The sequence below is a fragment of the Cetorhinus maximus genome, chromosome 1, assembly GCF_964194155.1.
Source record: "Cetorhinus maximus chromosome 1, sCetMax3.hap1.1, whole genome shotgun sequence".
Classification (NCBI taxonomy): Eukaryota; Metazoa; Chordata; class Chondrichthyes; order Lamniformes; family Cetorhinidae; genus Cetorhinus; species Cetorhinus maximus.
In genome coordinates this window covers 31,577,376-31,602,479 of record NC_135879.1, presented here as the reverse complement: position 1 = coordinate 31,602,479, position 25,104 = coordinate 31,577,376, and the positions used below count along the sequence as shown (strand labels likewise).

General features: G+C 40.4%; 1 protein-coding gene across 1 annotated transcript in view; it reads left to right on the top strand.

The window, feature by feature from the left end:
* Positions 1-25,104, top strand: part of hspa4l (heat shock protein 4 like) — a 78,994-nt gene that overhangs the window by 11,976 nt on the left and 41,914 nt on the right. The window contains exons 3-6 of the mRNA XM_078539664.1: positions 3,342-3,482; positions 4,281-4,403; positions 10,535-10,634; positions 20,990-21,123. Coding sequence (XP_078395790.1) covers positions 3,342-3,482; positions 4,281-4,403; positions 10,535-10,634; positions 20,990-21,123 — 498 coding nt within the window. The remainder of the gene's footprint in view (positions 1-3,341; positions 3,483-4,280; positions 4,404-10,534; positions 10,635-20,989; positions 21,124-25,104) is intronic.

The window sequence follows — 25,104 nt, the reverse complement described above, 5'->3', positions numbered from 1 at the left end:
AAGTTTACACTCATACTCTATTTTTCCCTTTGTAAATCAATGTCATGGTCCTCTTTTGCTGAATTCTAAACTGCACCCAATACTCAGGCTTGCTACTTTTTCTACTAACTTTATATGACTCCTCTTTGGATCTAATACTATCCTTAATTTCCTTTGTTAGCCATGATTGGGCCGCTTTTCCTGTTGTGTTTTTGCACCAGAAAGGAATGTATAACTGTTGCAATGCATACAATCGTTTGTTAAATATTAGCCACTGCCTATCCATTGTCATGCCTTTAAATGAAGTTCCCCAATCTATCTTAGCCAACTCGCGCCTCGTACCTTCGTAGTTTCCTTTGTTTAGATTTAGGACCCTAGTTTCAGATCAGATGACTACACTTTCCACCCTAATGATGATGAATTCTATCATGTTATGGTCACTGTTCCCTAAAGGACCCTGCACAACAAGATTATTAATTAACCCCTTTTCATTGCATAATATCAAATCTAGGATAGCCTGTTCCCTAGTCAATTCCTTGACATTATGTTCTTAAGAAAAACCATCTCATACATACTCCAGGAATTCATCCACCACAGTATTATTGCTAATTTGGTTTGCCTAGTCTATATGTAGATTAAAGTCACCCATAATTACTTTAGCACCTTTGTTACATGCATCTCTAATTTCCCTTATTCCCCATCCCCTACCTTATCACTTTGGAGGCCTATAGATAGGCAACTTGCACTAATTTTTTTTTATTCATGTGATGTGGGTGTTGCTGGCTAGGCCAGCATTTATTACCCATCCCTCAATGCCAATGTTCAGAGGGCATTTAAGAGTCAACCACATTGCTGTGGGTCTGGAGTCACATGAAGGCCAGACCAGGTAAGGATGGCAGATTTTCTTTCCTAAAGGACAGTAGTGAACCAGATGGGTATTTCTGACAATCGGCAATGGTTTCATGGTCATCAGACTTTTAATTCCAGATTGTTGTTGAATTCAAATTTCATCATCTGTGCTGGGATTCGAACCTGGGTCCTGGGAGTATTACCCTGGGTCTCTGGTAAACCAGTCCAGTTTTCCACCCCTTATTGCTGCTTAGCTCCCTCAGACTGATTCTACATCTAGATTTTCTGACCCAATATCCTTTCTCACTATTGCACTGATTTCATCCTTAACTAACAATGCCATGCCGCCATCTTTTCTTTTTTGCCTGTCCTTGCTAAATAGAGTACCCTTGGATATTCAGTTCCCAGCCTTGGTCACCCTGCAGTCATGTCTGCGTAATCAGTCATATCGTACCCGTTTATGTCTATTTGCGCTGTTAATTCATCTACCTTATTGCAAATGCTCTGTGCGTACAGATACAGTGCCTTTAGACTTGTCTTTTTAACATTTTTACACTTTTTTTGTACTATGTCCCTATTTACTATAGCCCTTGTTTACTCAGCTTTCCACTCTTGCTGTCTACTTTTCTGTCTTTCATTCCTATCTTTGTTTCCCTCTCTTGTGTCTCCCTGCTCAGGTTCCCATCCTCCTGCCAGTGTAGCGTAAACCCTCCCCCACAGTGCAACCAAATACCCCTGAAAGGATATTGGTCCTGGTCCTGCTGGGGTGCAGCTCGTACAGGTCCCATCTTTCCTAGAATTGGTCCCAATGCTTCAGGAATCTAAATTCCTCCCTCCTCCACCATCCAGCCATAAATTCATCTAGTCTACTCTCCTATTCCTGATCTCACTAGCATGTGGCACTGGGAGTAATCCTGAGATTAGTACCTGTAAGGTCCTGCTTTTTAATTTATTTCCTAGCTCCCTATATTCTGCTCTTAGGACCTCATGCCTCTTTTTACCTATGTCTTTGGTACTGATATGCTCTCGCTCTCTCTCTCTCTCTCTCTCTCTCTCGCTCTCACGCTTCTAAACTCCAACTGAAGCACTCCAGTGCAGCACTGTAGATGGCTTATCTTTATACTGCCTGAATCTAGCTGCTCAAAACCTCTTTAAACCGGTTAATTACTTAACTAGCTGCAGCTACAAGCAGAGCCTGTATAACACCTGTTTTAAAGCTGGACCAAAACTCGCCATCTACCTACCCAAAATGCAACTTTTACTTAGTATCTAAATTAAAGAAAGATTAGACTTTAGCTTAAAAGCCCCTCTCACCAAACTCCAACTTAAGCACTCTAATGCAGCCCAAAGTAGCACTCCAGGGCAGAACTCCTACGGGTAGAATAGTGGTGGGAGTGGGATAAGGCCTTTGAGTAGCCATCAATTGGCTACTTAAGGGCCTCAATAGGCCCAAGGGCAGGTGGATTGCTCAACACCAGCACCGCACACACACACACACACACACACACACACCCCCTCTAAATTTGAGACAGGCCAGGACGGGTGGGTAGGGGACAGGCAGGCCACATGCTGGATTTTACAAGCCCCTTCGCCTTCAAAACCTGCTGGCAGAGAGAGTGAAATTTGGCTCCAGTCTTCCAAGCGTCTAACTGTGCACTAGCTCATCTCTTACTCCCCATTAACGTACATAGCAAAACAATTCTTTTTGTTTCTTTTCTCTGTCTTCCATTCTCACTTACTAATTTCCTGCCTTCCATTCCCAGCTTTGCTTCTCCCTTCTGAATCTACACTCAGGTCCCATCTTCCCCAGAACCAGCCCCAATGCCCAAGGAATCTGAAGTGCCCCCTCTCCAGCCATACATTCACCTGCATTATCTGCCTATTTCCGTACTCATTAGTATGTGGCATCGGGAATTACCCAGAGTGTAATCCTTTGAGGTCCTACTTTTTAAAAATTTATTTTGTAGCTCCTTAAAATCTCCCTGCAGGACCTCATCTCTTTCTGTCAGAGTTATTGGTATCTAATTATGGATGTAACTAAGTTGAGTCTGACTCTTAACATTGGAGCACTCACAATAGTAGATGTTATCTTTTCATACCAAAAATTCAGGAATCAGTTTTCTAAAACGATTGGTGGTGGGGTTGGGTACAAGTACAATTAACCCATTGGAACCACTGAATATTAACTTACAATAAATTAATTTTTTTTTGAATTTGTCAGCAAATAACTTTCCAGTGTTTGAACAATGTCACTCATTAAGTACTTATTTTCCCTAATATGAGTTCAATGGCAATGACTAATTTTGCATGCATATCGATGAATTTCTTGTTTCCAAAACTGAAGCAATTTTGTAGAAACAACTTTAGTTCAAATTAACTGTTGAGGACATAATACCATTGTTTGGTTTGCCATATTTACCTGAGATTTGCATGTTCTGAAGTCGTGCATCTGTGGTGCTTGTGTGATGGTGTTGCACTGTGGATTGCAGTAATTAGAATGCTTCTATCTATAGATTGTGACCAATGCAAAGAATACCGTACAAGGCTTTAAACGAATGCATGGGAGAACTTTTGATGACCCATTTGTGCAAGCTGAAAAGAGCAAACTTTTATATGAGCTTCAGAAGATGCCCAGTGATGGTGTTGGAATTAAAGTAAGTTTAATTTTAAATGGAAATGTACCTTAAAGTGGAATTTAAATGAGAATTTTGAAGTATATTGCAGCTGTTAGTTGATGTTCAAACCAAGCTATCAGGCCAGGGATGATGCTCCTTCCCCCTTGCCAATTTGACACTGTTAATGAAGGAATTTTGAAGGTGTATGAGGATGATTAATTGTTTTGACATATGAGCTAATTCTTAAACAGTTGTCCTGTCATTGACTGAGAATGCTTGAATAAATTAATGTTTGTTGGACCCTCCTTGTACAAGAATCACAGTGCCTTTCATGTTTTCAGGATATCCCAAAGTGCTTTGCAACTAAAATTATTTTTGAAGTGTAGACATTTGTAGGGATTATTTCTTCTCCTTTATAGTAAAAGATTCTTTAAAGAGAGCGGGCAAAAATTTTAAAATTAATAACCTGATTTGAGGCCGGGATTTTCTGATGCTGCCATGGCAGGACCTGCGCAGGAGATTCGGCATCTCAGCCAAAAGTTCATTGACTTTCAGCGGGACCAGACAATCTTGGTGATGAGCAGGGCTGGAAAATCCCACCCTCTGAGTGAATGTTTTGAGCAGTTTAATTAACATGTGCAGATTGTGACTTCTAAATCTGCACTGAACATTCAGCTCAACGTCTAAATGCATCCTGCATACATCTCCACAGAAAAATATATGATGGACGATATATTTATCTGTGATGTAAATGAAAAAGTAATGTAATGAAACTGTTGCCTCTTCTGCAGTTACTTTTTTAAATTAGTTAAATAATACAGCTTAATTTTCTTACAGGTGCATTACATGAACGAAGAACGAATTTTTGCTATTGAACAAATTACAGGGATGTTACTGACTAAACTCAAAGAGACTTCAGAAAATGCACTGAAGAAGCCAGTGACAGACTGTGTAATTTCGGTAGGTGGATTGAAGTAACGCCAGCAAAAATCTCAAAACTATCCTAGATTTAGTTTATAAAGATTGTACCATCAGTCAACTGCCAGGAAGTTATTTACCCGCTGGATGGTAGTGAATAATTCTTCTTCAGAAGTAGCTTCCTCGGGGACATCCTTATGTAAAAGAACTGTTGCCTTAATCTAACTGCTCGAGATGATGAGCATTTTGACTTTTGCCAAGATGAAATTCAAGAGATTCTGTACTTTGCTCTAGTGCGCTGTACATAGTTGAGGAAAAATGTTGGGTACCTCTCAAGTATTGTCTTCATTCTTTTGAAGGTATGTTGATTAACAAGCTCTTTGTATTTCCTGTCAAAGTTTTGAAGTGCAATCCCAGACCAAACCCTAGCAGATGGGTTAACAGATCACAGGAATCATGTGCCACTCCAAAGATGTTAAGATCTAAATCACAAGATCTTATTTCTTTTTATTCTGTCATTTACATGGTCAGGAATGAGTAAACTTGCTAATGTAAGTCTAACTACCATGAATGCAAAATTGGTACTGCTTTTTGCAATATATTACCACAGTGTTTATAGTACTCGACTAGCAACACAAAGTCGTGAGTTCAAATCTTATGGCCAGTTGTGAAATTAAATTCAATAAATCTGCTCATTTGTGGGCTAGCACCAGAAAATTGTCCATAAAAGCTGCTCAACCTATTCACCTCCACCTAGTCAGGCCTATGTCTGACTCCTGAACAATAGTATTTGGTAGATTCTTATTGCCACTCCTGCGGTGGCATAGTGAAATATTTAATTGTAAAACAGCTACTACAAAACAAGTAAAAACAGAAAAGGCTGGAAATACTTAGCAGGTCAGACAGTGTCTGTGGAGAGAAACAGTTAACATTCAGGTCAATAATCTTTGAGTTCTGATGAAAGATTATTGACCCGAAATGTTAACTGTTTCACCACAGATGCTGCCTGACCTGAGTATTTCCAGCATTTTCTGTTAGTTTCAGATTCCAGCATCCACAGAATTTTGTCTTTGCATTGGAGCAACAATGCAAATGTAGTTACAGACCTATCAACAATGACCCCGACATTGGATCAAGACAAGACACAGCTCAGTCAACTGTTTGAACCAATGCTGGGAGCTATCTGACAAACCCATCAGGCATTAGCTGGACTTAGATTGCCATCCCAAGACTGTGCATATATCCTCTCCCACTGGCAGGGTCAAGCAACTGGTAATGGGGTGTAGTTTAGATTTCATGCAGACCCTGTAGTCATGTGGTTTTGGGTCATGTGAGGCTGTAAAATTACTACCTATTGCACTCCTCCCTCCCCTCCTTTTTTTCTCTTCTGTGTCCTTTTTTGTGCCTCTCTTTCTTTCTCTCTTTCTCTTTCTCTCTCTCTCTCCTTTGCTCCCTTTCTCTCTCTCTCTCTGCCTTTCTCTCTCTCTCTCTCTCTCCCTTTCTCTCTCTCTCTCTCTCTCTCTCCCTTTCTCTCTCTCTCTCTTTCTCTCTCTCTCCCTTTCTCTCTCCCCCTTTCTCTCTCTCTCTCCCCCTTTCTCTCTCTCTCTCCCCCTTTCTCTCTCTCTCTCCCCCTTTCTCTCTCTCTCTCTCCCCCTTTCTCTCTCTCTCTCTCCCCCTTTCTCTCTCTCTCTCTCCCTTTTCTCTCTCTCTCTCCCTTTTCTCTCTCTCTCTCTCTCTCTCTCTCCCCCTTTCTCTCTCTCTCTTTCTTTCCCCCATATCCCTTGATTCACTTAATATCCAAAAATCTGTCCTAAATATACTTGACGGTGCATCCACATTTCTGAAGTAGAGAATTACAAATATCCACAATCCTTTGAAGCCATTTCTCGTGTCTTAGTCCGAAAAGGCTAATTCTTTATTCTGAGCCTGTGACCCTTAATCCTAGTCAGCTCAGCTAGGGGAAACATCCTGCCAGCATCACCTTGTCAAGCCCCTTAAGAATTTTGTTTCAATTAGATCACCTATCATTTTTCTAAACTGTAGGGAATATAGGCCTACTCAATTTCTCCTTCTACAACAATCTCCCCTTCACAAGAATCCGTCTGATCATCATTGCTTGCAATCCCTGTAAAGGAAGTAATTTCCTTCCTGGGGTAAGGCGATCAAAACTATAGTACTTCAAGTCTCTCACCTAAACCTTCTACAATTGTAGTAAGACTTCTTTATCCCTGTACTTCAAACCCTTTGTAATAAGACTTGCATTAATTTGTGTTCCAAATTGCTTGCTGTACCTGCATGCTGACGTTCTGTGATTGATGTACAAAGGCACCCAGGTCTCTCCTAATACTAACATTTCCCAGTCTCGCCATTTAAAAATTATTCTGCATTTCTATTTTTTCCTACCCAAGTGGGTAACTTTCATTTCTCCACTTTATATTCATCTTCCATGTTCTTGTGCACACAATTAACGAATTGAAATTCTTTTATAATATTCTTTGCATCTTCCTCAAGCTTAGTTTCCTGTCTAACTTTTGTGTCCTCGGTAAACTTGGATACATTACCCTCATTCCACTCACTTATTGACTTGGATTATAAAAGCTAAGACCCAAGCACTGATCCTTGCACTACGCGTTGTAGCCTGCCAACCTGAAACTGACCTGTTTATTCCCACTGTTCTCTGTCTTAACGAATCTTCAGTCCATGCTTATATTATCTCCATTCCTGATATGTAACCTCATATATACCTGAAGCTACCATCACACCAGTAGGTCAACTCCGGAGCATGCCAGAAGCAGCTCCAGACATTTTCAAATGAGGCTATCTACACCCAACCACTTAAAGTACCAGGCTATATAAATATTTAGCAGTCCTGCCACCGGAGCAAATCTCTAGTAACCATACCACTCGGGCTAATAAAGGAAAGTGGAGCTTCCATGAGCATCTTCCTCTATAACAACTGGCAGAGTGCAGAATTTGACCGTTGGAGATGAGGCTAAAGTGTTTGTAACTATCTTCAGCCAAAAGTACCTAGTTGGTGACCCTACTTTTCGTCTTCCCAAAATTTCTGCCATCATAAATGCCACTATCCAGCCACATTTGGATCACTCCATATGACATTAAGAAACAGTCAAGTACATTAGACACAATGAAGGCTGTGGATCCTGATGATATTCTGGGCTGTGGTGCTGAAGACTTGCATATCAGAGCCAGCTAGTTCTGATGAAAGTTCATCGACCTGAAACATAACTCTTTTTACCTCTCCACAGAGTCTGCTTGACCTGAGTATATAATAAATACAAATGTTGGGAATAAATAGCCAGTTCCTTAGCCAAGCTAGTCGGTACACTATGACACTTGCAGCTACCTGACAATGTGGAACATTGCTCAGGTATGCCCTATCTACAAGACAGGACAAATCTGATCTAGCCAATTACTAACTTAGGCTCCTCCAACCCTCAGTCAAATGATGGGGAAAAAATATCAGCAGCACCAGCCCACCAATGACCTTGGTTTCATTTCAGTTTTGCTGGAGCCACTTTGTTCCAGGTCTAGCTAGTGTTGATCCGAATTTGAATCCAGCAGCTGATTTGAACCTTCTCTGATGGAGTAGCTGCCCTTAAGGCCAAGAGAACATTTTACCAAATATGATTCCAAGGAGCTCTAGAAAAACTAAGCTAAATGAGAAACGACAATCCATTGCTAGAGTAATGGATGATGCACAAGAATATGGTTGTCTTTGGAGGTTAGTTATTGCAGCTCCAGGGCATCGCTGCTAGGGTCCCTTAGAGTTGCATCCTTGGCTGCTTCAACAATGTTCTTTCTTCCATAAGGTCAGGAGCGGGGCAATTAGCTGATAATTCTAGTGTTCAGCTCCGTTCATGACTCCTGTTAATGAAGTGGCCTATGCAGACTACAACAAGATTTGGACAACCAGCATCCATACTTGAGCTGAAAAGAGGCAGGTAACATTCAAGTGCTCTACAGTGATTTCCAACTATGGCCTAACCACTTCTTCTGGCCTTCGACAGCACTACTGTGGTTGAGTGCCCCACCATAAACGTTTTGAGTTACTGTCAACCAGAAGCTGAACTGGACCAATGGCTCCAAAATAAGGGTAGAGACTGATTGATTGTGTTGTGATGGGTGGTTCACCGTATGACCACTCGAATCTTTTCCACAGAAGTTCAAACCAGAATTGTTTGAATACTCATCACTAATCACAACATAACTCAAACCTATTGAGGACAAAGCAGACCATTTGATTGGCACCCTGCCACTTAGCTCAGTATCCATGCCTGTTTGGCTTACTGTAGCTGCAATATGTGCTATGAAGCAGATATGCTGCAGTGGTTCTACAAGCTTGCTTCAACAATGCCTCCAGTTCTATGACCTTTATCCAAGAGAAGGACAAGTAGCAACCTCATGAGAACACTGTTTTCCTCCGTATCTGGCACCATCCTGACCTGGATGTACATCAGCCTTCCTTCATTATTGTTTGATCATAATCCTTGAATGTCTAACCTAACACATGTAGGGCTATAACCACTAGGATTTCAACAGTTCAAGGACCTACATTACTACTACCTAGAGGTAACTGGGGATAGCTAATAAATTCTTTCTTGCTAATGTTGCCCACATTCCAATACATTTTTAAAATTCAAATTCAGCTGGTTTTAAGTGTCATTAGTAAATCAACTTTTTAGGCAACAAGTTTGTAACCATATTTAGTTAGTGTAGCTGGAGAGCTCAAAATTCCATTAACACAAATTGCTACTATGCCATGCTTCTGCACTTTTTTGGCAGTGGTTCTTATTGGTTACTGAACAGGTTTTGTTGGGCCCTGTGGCTATCTAGCTATACATTCTGTCTGGATACTGGTCCAAGCGAAGTGGCATGAAAATATCTTCCCTAGCTGTAACAGTCTCCGTTGAATTAATGTGGTCAGTAGCAACACATTTCATAGTTGGTGAGGATCTATAGTTTGGTACAGATTGATCCTTCATAAATATGGATCAAGGAGAAAATGAGAATAATTCCAACTGAAACAAAAGCCCTCGTAGATTGTTTCAAATGCATTGCTTTACATTTGACCATTATATATTCAACTTGATAATGTTATTGGGTATCTGAATTCATTTGTACTGAAGTTGCTCAATTTGAGCATAAAAATTCATAAACAAATAAACTTCAATGTCCCAGATTTGCTGGAGAGCTGCATCTTGCGGTTGGTGCCATGAATTGGATTTTTTTCCTTTGCCCTTCAGATCCAATTATTTTTGTGCCACAAGCTGCTGGAAGTGCAAGTTGGTCATACTGCATCAAGGTGAAGTGGCCACCTGGGACCTTGGTGAATAATGGTCTATATTAACCAATTTAAAGATAGAGAAAGAAATCAAGCAATGGATGGACAGGAAAATGGGGTGATTTCAAGTCAAATTTGAAAAGTGGGAAAGATTGGATTAAGAAGGAGAGAGAAAAGAGCCTGTGGGAACAATTTAGATTTCCAAGTTTCCACAGTTTCAGTTGGCCCCTTTCTAGGTCTCCAAAGTTAAATGGCATATCCAGGCCATAAATCATTTCATTAGCAAGTGAAATAGTAGCTGTACCTGCTGAGTTACATTATCACCATAAAATAAAAATTTATCAATTTGAAACCCATGGGGAAGTTAGTGATGAGCTCCTGTATTTGTGAGACTGATGGCAGAGCGGTGTAAATCATTAATCAATTTGTGACAATTTGCAACTTGCAACCTACCTCTTTCTCATCACAAATTTCTCTGATTTTTATGCATTAAGTATGTGCTAAATTCTGGGGTATTGACTCGATTATGCATGTTTTACACTTTTTTTGAACACAGTCATTCTTTTTGAGACTAGTTTGCTGCCCTGATCTCTACATAATCCAGCGAAGGTTTTTGTGTTTGAATCCTGATTGAAAGTATAGAAGCACATGCTGAAATTAGTATGAGCTGAAATTTTTATTAAGTTGCTGTAAAATGGCTATGGTAAATATTTAAATTTTGATGAAGTTTTCTTCACCTGTAGTATGTAACTGTTACTTGATATGAGGATGGCATGTCATGTTGGAAACATGTCAGTGCAGTACTGGATCCTGAATTATAGATAAAACAAACATTTTTTTAAAAACTAAAGTTTTCCGAATCTGTTGGCAGGTCCCTAGTTTTTTCACCGATGCAGAAAGAAGGTCTGTGATTGCTGCTGCTGAGATTGCAGGACTTAATTGTCTGCGGCTGATGAACGACACCACTGCAGGTAAAAAAAAAGGCATGATATCTTGGCCTGTTGCTGAGGTGTTTTCCTAGACTTAAATCTGTTGATAGTTGTCTGAACAATCACAAGTGTGTGTGTGTGTATTCAATAAAACTTAAGAACATAAGAAACAGGAGCAGGAGTAGGCCATTTGGCCCCTCAAAGCCTGCCCAACCATTCAATAAGATCATGGCTGATCTGCCCCAGGCCTCAACTCCTCTTTCATGCCAGCTCCTCATAGCCCTCAATTCCCCGATATTTCAAAAATCTCTCTTACCTCCTCTTTAAACACTTTCAGTGATCTAGCCTCCACAATTCCCTGGGGTAGAGAGTTCCAGACATTCACTACCTTCTGAGAGAAGAAATTCCTTCGCATCTCAGTTTTAAATGAGTGTCCCCTTATTCTGTAACTATTTCCCCTAGTTTGAGATTCCCCCACTTCTCAACATCTACCCTGTCAAGCCCTCCTCAGGAGGTAAAAGATTAGTAGGAATGTTTAAAAAGAACAATGAATGGAGACAGTGCATTTTGTCATATTGGGAGAATATAGGGCCAGTGCAAAGCATTAACTTTAAAACACTAGTTGAAACATTGGTCATTAAAGAACAGGCCAGCAGATTGCAGTCGATCTTAGCATTTTGTAGCAATATAATGTTGAGCCAGCATCATTCCATTGTGGTGCGAACCCTAATATGAACTTAAAAATTTATTTGCTCTTGGACATATTTCTCTAGCTCGAATTATTCTAGTAAAGCAGTGATACTGAAGATTTTATGTAACTATAAAGCAGCAGCTTTGTATCAACAACATTGTAAAATATTTAACCGCAGCCAAGTCAAAATGTATTTTGGTGTGATAACTTCAAGAAGTTCTCTTCTGAAACCAGTGTAAGCTGCCACCCTTTTGGGAGAGTGTTCAATTCTTACCAGAATTTGATTCCATGGGTACCAGAATTTGATTCCATGGGTGCCATACCATGGTCATGTTTCAAACATGGGCTTTGACATTTTGACAGGCATTTTGGTACTACGGGGGATTTATAGCTAAGCCAACTCTTTACGCCCAGTGCCTGCACATGCATACCTGCAATAGGATAGAAATTGGGAGCACTAATCATGGTTTTCCTACAATGCATTGGTGTTGAGACCAAATGTAGGACTCTTATTGGTCCCCCAGTTTAATTCCAATAATTGGGATCATCATTATATTTTTAGCAGTAGCAAAGAGCTATTTTTGGCTTTTTAAGTGCCTTTACTTAATTCTAGGTAGCAGGGCTTTTACTTGCTTTAACCATGTGTGCGGTGATCTGCTTTTCCAATCTGACTGTGCTAAGCAGAGGAAGCAAGTAGTGTTTTTCAAACAGTACACCAATAACTGCAGCTTGGTGATTTGTTGATCAGAAAGTTGATTGGAGCATTTGAAAATCTGGTAAAGTTTAATGCTTTCTTTTAAAAAGAGAAAGTAAAATACTTAAACTTCAGAAGGAATATGAAAAGAATTGAAAAGCATTCTATGGACACATAAATAAAAGAAAAATAAGGATGGGATAGGACACTAAAGGATGCACATGGTAAATGCATATATTGAAATCTCAGATACTGCCATTGAAAGGCAGAAATATTGAATAATTACTTTGCCTCAATATTTTCCAGAGATTAACAAGGTGGGCATAGTATTAGAAAAGATCAAAAAAGGAGTAGCCATTTAAGATAGGAAAGAGGGAGATACTAAACTAGATAAACTAACCAAGCTTGGAGGATAAAAACCCTTTTCCAAATGAAGTGTATTCATACATATTAAAAATTATGGAAGACACAACAGTATTATATAGGGGATGATGCTGAAAACTTGACAGATGATATGATGTCTATATTTAAAGAAGGAGAAAGTACATAACCAGGAAACTATAGACCAGCAAACTTATCACCGGTGATAGGAATGATAATGGAATCTGATAATGGAATCTTACTCGAAGATGTAATAGTAAAACATCTATAAACTGAAGTTATAATAGCAAGGTCAAAAGGGAAAGACATGCTTAACCAATCTTACTGAATTCGCTGAATAAATAACTGTGTAGATGAGTGTAATGCAGTAGAACTAATGTATTTGGATTTTCAAAGGGCCTTCAATGGTACGCTCATGACTGAGGCTAAAGCCAGAGCATGTAGAGTCAGGGACAAGTAGCAGAATGGATGGTCAACTAACCACAAAACAAAAAAAGAATAGAGCTAGTTACTCAAACTGGCAAAACAATTGGAACCATTGTTACGCGCCATTTAAATAGAGATGTATGTTCTTTTAATCAACAGAGAGGCAAACCCCTTCAGCAAAATGTTCTGTCAGAAAGCAGCAGTTGTAAACGTTTACATTTTTTGCATAAAACAGAAGAAAGTGGGTTGTGCACGAAACCTGGATTTTTACTCTAGAATTGAAAGTGCAGTTTCAAAATTTATAGACAATACCAAATTGGGAGCTTTGGTTAATATTGAGGAGGATGTGATTTTAAAATGCAACATATCGATAACCTTGCTGAATGGGTGTGCAATTGGCAAATTAATTGCAATATAGATAAATGTTAGGTTGTGCATTTTTTTTGTGGGAAACATAAGGCTATATTCTCCATGGAAAATAAGCAAGTATATGGGTTGAGAGCACAGGGATCAGAGGTACAGAAACACAAGTCACTAAAAAATAGTGAAAAGAGCATTTTAAAAAACAAGGAAGCAAACCACTGAGGTTCATTTCTATAGGGATAGAATTGAAAAGTAGGGAAGTTATGTTAAATTTATATAGAATCTTAGTTAGAATGGTTCTGTTTTCTGTACTATAAATAGGATAAAAGTATTAGGGAAAATGCAAAAAGAATTACAAGGGTATTATACCTATCAGTGGAAGAGATGGTAGAGGTAATGGATGAGGTAAAAATTGATGGGCAGGATGTACTGTAAATACTGGCTGTCCTTAAGAGTGGATAATTCTCCTGGTCTGGATGGCTTGCATCCCAGGTTGCTGAAGAAGTGTGGATTCTTGTGTTTTTATAATGATATAAAGACACCAATCACTCATAAGGGATGTTATGGGTTCATTTATTGAGACTGGAATAAATAGAACCAAAGAAATTCATCTGCATGTTGATGGCACACTTCAGACTATTGAACGCCAGTCCTTTTATTATGTGCCACTTGCATCAGTAAGTGCAGATTATAGTCCTGTTCTTACTTCATTACTACAACAGCAAAGTGACCAGCGATACAGATGCATCCTGGCACAGTATATGTAATACGGTTCATGTGAGCTTAAAAGAGAACCTGGCTAACAGCCCAAAAGGAAGTCATTAAAAACTGTATCATCTGAATGGGGTATGAAATGTAGCAAGCTCTTGGGACTTCTCCATGAGACGTACTGACCAGTAGCCAAGTTTGGCATCAAGCTTTGAGAAGAATTTTGCACTTGCAAATCTGGGATTTAACCCTTCTAATGTGGGTATTTTGTAAGGACAACACTTCAAAGCTGCATTTAAACATCGTGGATCGAGGCATACACTCAATGATCCATCCTTCTTTGACACTCATAATTGAACTGTACCAGTCTGTGTGCCCTTGTACTCTTCTAATTATTCCACCTTTCTCTGTTTTGTCTAATTCGACCTTCAGTTTGTCTTGTAAGTGGGTGTTGCACTTAAGTGGCAGATTAATTGATGGCTTGCATTCTCTTAAATGTAATGTTGCAGTTCCCTTGAAACTGCCAATTCTGCATATTTCAATATTTCAGAATATTGAATTCAACAACTTTAGATCTTAAACTCCCACCCCCATCCCCACCCCCTTCCAGTTTCTTCCCCCTCCCTTTTGTTTTTTCCAATAATTTATATAGATTTTTCTTTTCCCACCTATTTCCATTATTTTTAAATCTATAACTGTAATACCCTGTCAGTCTTTCCACCCCACCCCCACTAGAGCTGTACCTTGAGTGTCCTGCCATCCATTCTTAATTAGCACATTTTCTTAGATAATATCACCACCTTTAACACCTCTTTGTTCCTTTTGTCTGTGACATCTTTTGATTATCTGCTCCTATCACTGCTTGCTTGTCCCTACAACCACACCGCCCCCCCAACCTTAAACCAGCTTATATTTCACCCCTCTCCTAACTTCACTCAGTTCTGCTGAAGGGTCATGAGGACTCGAAACGTCAACTCTTTCCTTCTCTGCCGATGCTGCCAGACCTGCTGAGTTTTTCCAGGTAATTCTGTTTGTGTTCTGCATATTTCAATGTTAGGTTGTGAATGAGGTGATAGGAGTAGTTTCTGACTTTGATCTGCTGTATGAGGTCTAACTAATTCCATGGATTGTTACTAGTGCGAGTTCATAGCATGCTGGTAGGCTTGCAATCACTGGGCCTTTAGTCTCCACAATGTAGAACACCTGTGACACCCAGGAGGATTGATTGCACTTGTACTTCAGGACTATAGAACCTGCACATAGAATTTGTGAACTGTTGTACACCGAAAGTTGCGCAGTAGGAGGTTTCGCTGGGGCCTGCCTTGTCTGTGGATACATGTCTTTTAGAATTTGCAGGGGTAGTGTGTTGGCACTTGCCCCTGTCAACCTTGGCCAATAACGAGTAGTTACTAACTTTCTTGGGGCAGATAATTTGAATCTTGGCCAACACCTGGAATGGTGTGACGGTACCTGTTTTCCACAAGATTGATGGTTTGAAACATGTTCACCACTCTTCATCTCATCTTGCACATTGTCGTCATTATCTTCTTTGTCAGTTACCTCATGTATGTGTTTCTTACGGGGTATCGGATGGTCATTCTTATTGCTACAAGGTACCCATTGTGTACGGTCTGTTTGATTCAGTGCATGGTTCTTTGTCACTGCATCAGCCTTTACTCTAGTGCACTGCTGCTACCAATGGCCCTTTTTCCCTAGGTACCTTGCAGAATTGCTGGAAAGCTGGGCATTTCCTTGGTGCATGCAGAAGGGCACACCTTCTACATTTCTTGCTAGGTTTAGATGTTGTAGTAAGTGTGTCAACAATTGGGGTTATACTTAGAGACTTGTAAGCTTCATCGACCTGCAAGGATCACTTCATACTTGCATCCACCCTTGTAGTTCTTCAATGCTATATGTTTTGGGCTTGTGCAGCATCCTTCTGGAACGCTTCCATGTGAGTGGAGGGAATCGCCAACTCAATTCTCTCTGCTAGTTCTACGTATGGAAAATCGCAGTATGTATCCTTTGCTCTGCATCTGCTGGTGAAGTGGTCTATGGCTTCTGTAGGCTGTTGTCGAAATGACATGAACTCTAGTTGACGAATGTGGAAGGTTAGCCTTATACTGAACTGGTCTTCCAATGTAGTCCATAGCTTTTAGGGATCCATTAGGTCTTCTGCTGTTAATCCTGACATGTTCAGCCTGCGTAGACTTTTATTCCCCATTGCTAAGTGAATTTTTATTGCTTGCTTGTCTGATTCAGTGACACCAGAATCAACTCTGTATGCTGTTTAAAGATTTTTAATTTGGAGATTAGGTTAGCTGCTTCCCAAATCAGACTGGGGTATTTTGTGAACGTTTTGACAATATCCCTTTGACTTTCCTTCTCCTATAGAACCTGGGATGAATGTCACTATAGCTGCTTTTGCATGCTTTTCCTGACTCCATCCATTATAATTGTAACCTCCTCTGGCTCGATTTTTGATTTTGTTTTTTTTTGTTTGACTCCTCACTTGCTATCAATCTGGCCCACACCCTGGTCACTTGCCTTTCCCAACTGAGCTAACCCGGTGCTGGTCCTCTTGACGCGCTGTCCTACTCACCTCAAAGAATCTGTCTGCTTATGAGCTGTTTATTTGAGCACTATCCTGGCACTGTGTCTTCAAAGCTTTTCTCCGCAGTCAGCATGCTGTGTTCTCAAAACTCTCCAATGCTTTGAATCTGTTGTGGTCTGACCAAAATGTTGAGAATTGTCTCATGCCATGTAGCATGACATATCTTGATTTTTTAAAAAATTCATTCATGGGATGTGGGCATCACTGGCTGGGCCAGCATTTATTGCCCATCCCTAGTTGTCCTTGAGAATGTGGTGCTGAGCTGCCTTCTTGAACTGCTGCCAGACTGAGCACATCGTTTAGAAGGAGCCGCTGAGGAACACCATGTTGTGTTTTTATAATGATAAAGACACCAGTCGCTCAGGGGTTGGGTAAACAACTTGTGGGCTCATTAATTGAGACTATACACTTAGGAATATTTATACAAAGGTGTAAAGCTTGAAGACACCAGTAGCAGAGCTGTGTTTGCTCAAAAACAAAAGTGAAACTAAAACTAGATTGCGTGACATGCTTCCTTTCTAGTGATATCACGCTGCAATCCCTTAAAGGCATATTACAACAGGGATGGGGATAGCAGAAGGGCTTGCCATAATCTTAACATCTCTCCTAGATATGAGGGGGATGCCAGCACATTGAATATAGGTGCCACATTTGTCACTCTCCATAGCAAGAGAGCAAGAACTTTCCTAGGAACTACAGTTTAATATCAATGGTGTGCAAGGTTTTAGAAACAATAATTGGGGGGAAAAATTAACAAGCACTTGGAGAGGTTTGAGTTAATTAAGAAGAGCCAGCACTGATTTGTAAAGGGAAGATTGTGCTGGACTAATGGATGAATGCAGTTGGAGAAAGGTTGATGAAGGGAATGCAATGGATGTTGTATATATAAACTTTAAGGAAGCATTTGACAAAATACCTTGCAAAAGGCTGGTTACCAACATTGACCTTCCTATTCCATGTGCCTCAATGTTAGCTTCAGATCAGTTCAGAGGATCATAGTAAATGGTTGTTTTTCATACATGGGAATGAATGATGGACAGTGGTGTTCCCCAGGTGTCAGTGCTGGGCCACTGATTTTTTAATGATATATACAAATGATTTAGATAATTTTACTGATTTAGAAATTAGTAAAATTTCAAAATTTGCAGGTGGTACCAAACTTAGTAGTGTGGCATACAGTGAGGATGGTAACAATTGACTGCAACAGGACATAAATAGGCTAGCACAATGGGAAGGCACATGCTAGACGGAATTTAATCGTGAAGTGCAAGGTGATGCATTTTGGCTTTGGGAGAGGTAATACAGACTTGGCACAGTTCTAAATCTTGTGCTGGGCACAAGGATCTGGGGCATCATGTGCGTAGATCTTTGAAGGTGGCAGGACATAGTGAGAGAGCGGTTAGCAAAGCATATGGGATCTTGGGCTTCATAAAATAGGGGTATTGAGTACAAAAATGGGAAGGTTATGCTGAACCTGTATCAAGGTTAGGTTAGGCAAACTAGAGTGTTGCATCCTGTTCTGGTCACCACACTTTAGGACGGATGTTAGGGTCCTTGAGAGGGCACAGAGGAGATTTACCAGAATGATTCCAGGGATGAAATATTTTTAGCTGCAAGGTTAGGCTGGAGAAGCTAGGGTTGTTCTCAGAGCAAAGGAGTTTGAGGTGTGATTTGATAGAGGTGTACAAGATTATGACAGGTTTGGATAAGGCAGATGAGGAAAAACTGTTCCCATTAGCTGATATACAAGGATTAGGCAGCACTGATTTAAAGTTTTGGGCAAGTGGTGCAGGGGTTTGGGAGGAAGAATTATTTTACGCAGCAATTGATAATGATCTGCAACTCCTTATTTGAGGACGGTGGAAACAGACAATCCATTATTTCTAAAGGAAACTGGATGGGCACTTGAGTGAGCTTAACACATAGGGCTATGGGGATAGCGCAAAGGAATGGGACTGACTGGATTGACCTACAGAGAGCTGGCATAGTTTTGATGGGCCGAATGGCTACATTTTCGGCTGTTGTGACTATCAAAAAAGATTAAACAGGTTGGAGCTCACTTTTCTGTATAAGAGAAGAATCAGGGTAGCCTGACAGAGGCCTTCAAGATTATGAAAGAGTTTGAAAGATGTTTTCACTTGTGGGGGAAACCAAATATAAAATGGTGACTAATAAATCCAATGGGAAATTGAGGAGAAATTTTACCCAGAGTAGTTATAATGTGGAACTCACTACCGTAAGTAAAGGCAAGTTAAATAAATGCATTTAAGCGGAAGCTGGATAAATGCATGAAGAGGAAAGCAATGAAATCGAACATTTTGCTGATGGGGTTAGGTGAAGAGGGACGGGAGAAGACTTTTTATAAACTTATTGGCATGGACCAATTGAGCTGAATATTTCTGTTGTACATTCTATGTAATGTGTGCAAGTTGGGTTGTTCTACCTAACATTCATTTTTATCTGTCTTTAAAAAAAATAAATAAATTTGTCTGCTTGGTATACATGTTTTAGCCTGGCATTGGGAAGGGGACATACTCCAAAGTAGTCGTCCTCCCTGTTTACCTACTTCATTCTCCCATTAAACGCAACAACTTTAACTTGTGTTCCACTTTCCCATAAAACTTTTTCAAATTACTGAGAAAATGCCTGGAGATTTTCTTTTTTTTGGGTAGTTTCTTATTTGTACCTATAAGGAAAAAAAATACAACTTTAAAGATGAGCAGCAATTGTGCCTGAGTAGTGGTAATGGAGGTACAGACCTACCCCTAAATTGGGTAACTTGGAATTGTTTCAACATTGCTTTTCAAATATGTCTTGTATCTGGGATCAGTTTGTTGGACACAATCCATGCAGAGCATTCTACTTCAGCTGTAGTTTGCTTTCTTTACTTAAAAGGTGCTTCAAGTAGTAAATCTTGAGATGAACAACCTGAAAGGACATTGAGAATGCACATGATAAATTCTGTGGAAGCTGATTGTCTGTTTAAAAAAAAACAGACAACTTTGTGATAGTGAGCTAATATGTAGAAATTGTACAATTGTTATATTCAATATTAGCACTTTTTATTTGGCTTTATTACAAATTAAATTATAATACTTGAGAGGCAGTTGGGCTTCAAGGAAAACCCTTTGGTGATGAAACAATGCAAGTTGAATTGTACATTTTTGAATTACACTTTAAAATTTTACTAGCCCTAGTCCTCTAAAAGCAGCAGTTCAGTCTATCACTCCCATGTCTGTGCCAGTTCTTTGGCTGAAGAATAATCTGATTCACCTAGCCTTTCCCTTTTTTCTGTAATTTTTATGTATTTTCATTTGTCCAATTAACTTGATACCTCTACTGCTGAGATCTACTCCCAGGCTGTCAAAAGTATAGGCTTATTTATGGGCAAGCTTTCATAGAAATTACAACACAGGAGGCGGTAGCAGGAGTTCTGTGTACTGCCAAGAGCAGCCGCCTTTTTGTTTGCTTTCCTGTTCACTGTGGACAGTTCCATGGATTTTGAGCAACTACTGCTTCATGTATTTCAGATCGAGGTGAGCATGGGACTGTGTGCCTGTGCTGCAGTACTCTGTAGCACTTCACTTGCACATCGTTCAATTTGATCTACTGTATTCGCTGCTCCCAATGTGGTCTCCTCTACATTGGGGCGACTAAACGCAGACTGGGCATGACTGCGTTGTGGAACACCTTTGCTCAGTACACAAGCATGGCCCAGACTTTCCTGTTGCTTGCAATTTCAACACCCCATCCTGCTCTCATGCCCACATGCCTGTCCTTGGCCTGCTGCAATGTTCCAGTGAAGCCCAACGCAAACTGGAGGAACAGCACCTCATCTTCCGTTTAGGCACTTTACAGCCTTCTGAACTTAACGTTGAGTTCAACAGCTTCAGACCATGAACATTCTCCTCCATCTCTACTCCTTTTTAAATCCAATTTTTAAAAAAAGTTTATTTCCGTTTTAATCTTATTCTTGTTTATTTTCATTTTTTATTTATTCATTCCTTTATCCTTTTACCCCAACCCCCCACCCTCACAGGGCCACCAATCACTTGTTTCTATGTTGCGCTTACACAGAGCACTCACCCTTGTTCTACTATTAAAACATTCTCCATTATCAGCGCCTTTTTTAGGTCCTTACCACTGCCAATAACAGTCCCTTCGTCTTGTGTCCATGACATCTTTGTCAGTCTCTCCTTAGCTCCCATCTATCCCTGACCTTCTATCTTGCTCCCCCCCTCTTAAACAGTACAAAATCCATCACATTTCTACTTCTGTTTCGCTCTGAAAGAGTCATACGGACTCGACTTTGACTCTGTTTCTCTCTCCACAGATGCTGCCAGACCTGAGTTCCAGCATTTTTTGTTTTTACTGTAGTATCGAATGTTGATTAGCTTAATGCTCAGTGCCGCTGACGAATGATTTCTCTGCTGCAATTTAGTAATAGTCTTGACAAACATTGTACAAAACCAAGCACACGTATAGGATTCTTAGATGTTGATCTGTTTTCTGTTTTCTAGTTGCTCTTGCATATGGTATTTACAAACAGGACTTACCAGCTCCAGAAGAGAAACCAAGGAATGTGGTCTTTGTAGATATGGGACATTCAGCCTATCAGACTTCTATTTGTGCATTTAACAAGGGAAAGCTCAAGGTTAGTCATTTAAAAAAACTTTTTAAACCTTTTTTGATACAGATTAGAAACTAATCCTCCTATATTAAAAAGAAAAAAGACTTACATTTACATTGTGCTTTTTACAACTACCAGATGTCTCAAAGCACCTTACAGTCCAATGAAATACTTTTGAAATGTAGTCATTGTTATAACGTATGGCCAGATAATCTTTTATATTGCTGTTGATTGAGGGATAAACATTGGCCAGGCTGCCAGAGAGAATTTCCCTACCTCTTGTGTGCAATGGGGTCTTTCGCACTCGCCCAAGCAGGCAGATGGGTTTTGGTTTTTAAAACAAAAAATCTCTGCACCGCATTGGAGTGTTAGCCTCAATTTCTGAGTTCAAGCACTGGAGTGGGACTTGAACATAGAATATTGTGACTCAAGAGGCAAGAGTGCTACCAACTGAGCTACAGCTGAGGCTTTGAGTCAGAGGCTTCACAGTAAAAATACAGAATGTATTTCAAAGTGGTTTCAAAGACAAAGTATCAGCTGACTGCATGTGGTCTATTGGGGCACTTTTTACACAAAATGGTTTTGCCTATTGGATAGGCAAAATAGCTTGTGTTAGCTCAGTTCATTGCATAAACAGGTCCTTGTGTTTTTTTTTCTTTAACATTTATTCCTTGTCCCTTCTCAGACTTTGGCTGTTATCAGAAACGCTTCTGTAAGAAATAATTAGATTATGTTCTCGTAATATGCTAGTTTTCTTCCTCAGTGGTTAAATGTCTGTTTCACCTTTTGTATACTATAGCTGCCACCATCATATTATGTAAAATCTTTCTCCCAATTTTATTTTTCTATCAAGATCAATCACATTACAGCAGGAAATGTGCAAGATACAGCTATCAGAAAAGCTTGTTACCCATCTTCTCTTCAGTCCAAAAATTGTTACACCTTAATGAATATCAATTCCACAAAAAAAATCTATTAAAATTGTCCTTCACATCCCCAATCATTCCAACAGTTGACCCCCCCTCTCCCAATTGTGAGGCACATGAAAGAGAATGCAAGCTCACACTAACCTCGTTATTTTGTATCGTGCTTGGCTGGCCTCACGCCATGCAAGAAAAATAGTTTCAACTGAATACCTAGCTTAAGAGCCACCAAGTTGAGTCTTGCTCTCGCCACCATCTCCATGGGCAGAATATTACACTTGGCACACACCCGAGCATAAAATGACGCACGATGACGTCATTTTACGTTATTTTGTTCGGCGGGCGCGCACCAGAGTCGGCTGCACACCCATTGACAATTAAAAGGTCTATTAAGACCATTAACAATCTAATTAAATTCAAATCTATGCTGCTCCATCCAACCTTATGGTTGGCAGAAAAGCGAAAAGACCAAGCGACCTTTACATTTTTTAGGAAACCTTATCCACGAGTGGGATGAGGTTTCCTAAAGCAAATAAACATTAAATAAAAACTTTATTTTGGAATTAAAAACATATCCCATCTCATGTGACAGTCACATGAGGGGACATGTTTTATTAAATTTTAACTGTCTTTATTAATTTTTTAAACACGCTTCAATCGCCGAGGCAGCTCCATGCCTCGGAGATTGAAGCGCTCTTTCTCACGCATACACGAACTGTGCGTGAGGCCTGGCTCGTTGTCATCCTCCTGCCCACACAGGCAGCGCGCAGCACTGCCGCTCGTGATCCACGCAGGGCAGGCCTTAATTTACCCACCTGCGTGAAATCGTGGTGTGGAGCTGATCTTGGGCGGCGGTAGGCTTCCCGAGCACCCCCGTCATGGGCAAAATCCTGCCCCATGATTTGGAGCCATCAGTCTCTACTGTACTGCTTCCTGCTTATGTCATATGTTTGCATCCAGCCTCTAGCTATTGAGCACAATGTTGTCCTGAATTCAACAATTTGGCATCCACTGGGCACAGACTTGGCCTGTCTTCTGTTCACTGATTTTCAGGGTAACTCTGTACCAGGTTATCCATGTTATCTCTGGGACAGTCTCTGTTTGCTGTTTAGCCCAGCTATAATGATGGATTATCCCAGCACTTTGGATGAGTATTCACCGTAGAAACCAATTATTCAAAATCTAGGTTAGTGTCTTCCCACATATGATGTTGAGCCAAATCTTGATTTGCAAATATCACATGAAGTAATTGTTTGAGGGTAGGTGAACACACTGGCTTTGCAGCATGCTCACTTGTCCTGTAGGGGCCTGACTTTGTTCTCAAATGTTAAAATTGCTTTATGAAGGAGACGTCTCCATTTGGATCTGTCCAAGGTTGTTGTTTTTCCCGACGCTGTGGGGTCCAACTTGAAAGCTCTGAATTGGCTTTGAGAATGTCTTTGTATCTGTTTCGGGCATCCTATGGTGCAGGTTCCTGTGCTCAGATGGCTGTTGATGTGCAGGAATCCTCCATGCAAACCACATGCCTGACCTAGTGAAACTGAGCTCTGATGAGCATGCTCTTGATACTAGGTATGCAACACCTTGAAAGAACTTCAGTGTTAGGGATTTTGCCCTGCTGCTTGACGTTGCAGCAAGGTGGGATGCATCTAATTGCTTTGAGATACTGATAGGTTGTCCATGTTCCACAGCCATAGAGAAAGATGTGAGAACCACTATCCCACTATTACTGTGCAGCTAACTCCAGGGCTCTGGCCTCCTTGTTTTTGAACCCAAGTTCTGACTTCTATTACTTTGCATTGGACTTCAAGGCATGTTACGACATCCCTGCTCCAAGAGATGGACACAGGTCATTTCTGACCATTGTGATTTACAGCCTCAAATGTCTGTCCAGTTCCCAATAACCAATGAAAGGAAAAGGGAATTGAGGTGGAGAAGATGAGAGAGAAACAGTGATCAGAAGAGAGAAAGGAAGATGAATGGAAGATGGTGAGAGAAAATTAGTGTAAAAGTAGAGAGTCAGTTGCAAGAAGAGTGCACAGTTTTTCTTTTTCCTATCCACTGCGGTTAACTTTGCATAAAATGTCAATTGTAGGACCATGTCTCATTTCCTCTTGTGCCCACTATCATTGTGTAGAAGAACCCCTGCTTGGGGCTAGAAGCTAGGTGATGACCTGAACATTACCTTGACTTTTATTTATTTATTTGTTCTGGCATGCGTGTGTTGCTGGCTGGAGCAGCATTTATAGCTTATCCCTAATTGTCTTTTGAAGTTGGTGGTGTAGGTACTCCCACAGTGCTGTTAGGAATGGAATTCCAGGATTTTGATCCAGTGACAGTGCAGGAATGTCAATATAGGTCCAAGTCAGGATGGTGTGTGGCTTGGAGGAGAACTGGCAGTTGTCCCTATGCATCTGCTGCCCTTGACATCTAGATATTAGAGGTCATGGGTTTGGAACGTGCTGTTGAAGGAGTCTTGGTGAGTTGCAGTGCATCTGTAGTTGCTGCACACTGTTGCCACTGTGTGTTGGTGGTGGAGGAATTGAATGTTAAGGGTTGCGAATGGGGTGCCAATCAAGCAGGCTGCTTTGTCCTGGATGGTACCGAGCTTCTTGAGTGTTGTTGGAGCTGTACTCATCCAGGTGAGTGGAGAGTATTCCATCACTCCTGACTTGTAGATTGTACTTTGTAGATGGTTGACAAGCTTTGGGGAGTTGGAGGTGAGCTACTCACTGCAGAGTTCCCAGTCTATGACCTGCTGTCACTGCTGCAGTATTTATATGGCTGGTCCTGTTCAGTTTCTGGTATATGGTAACCCCCCAGGATGTTGATAAGATCACCTCGTATTTTCACCAAGCTTGACAATTTTTAAGGGTTCTTAGCTTAGTGATATTAGGCAAGCTGGAGACTGCTTGTATACTTTAATGGCCCAAAATCTTTTGCTGTACAAATAATCAGATTTAGTTAGACTTTAGTACTTTTTTGTAAAGGACTTGGTTATCTGAAACTGGATTTGTAGGCATAATTAGCTTGGAGGTTTTTATGATTGATTTTTTTATTTAAAATTTATTTTTAAATCCAA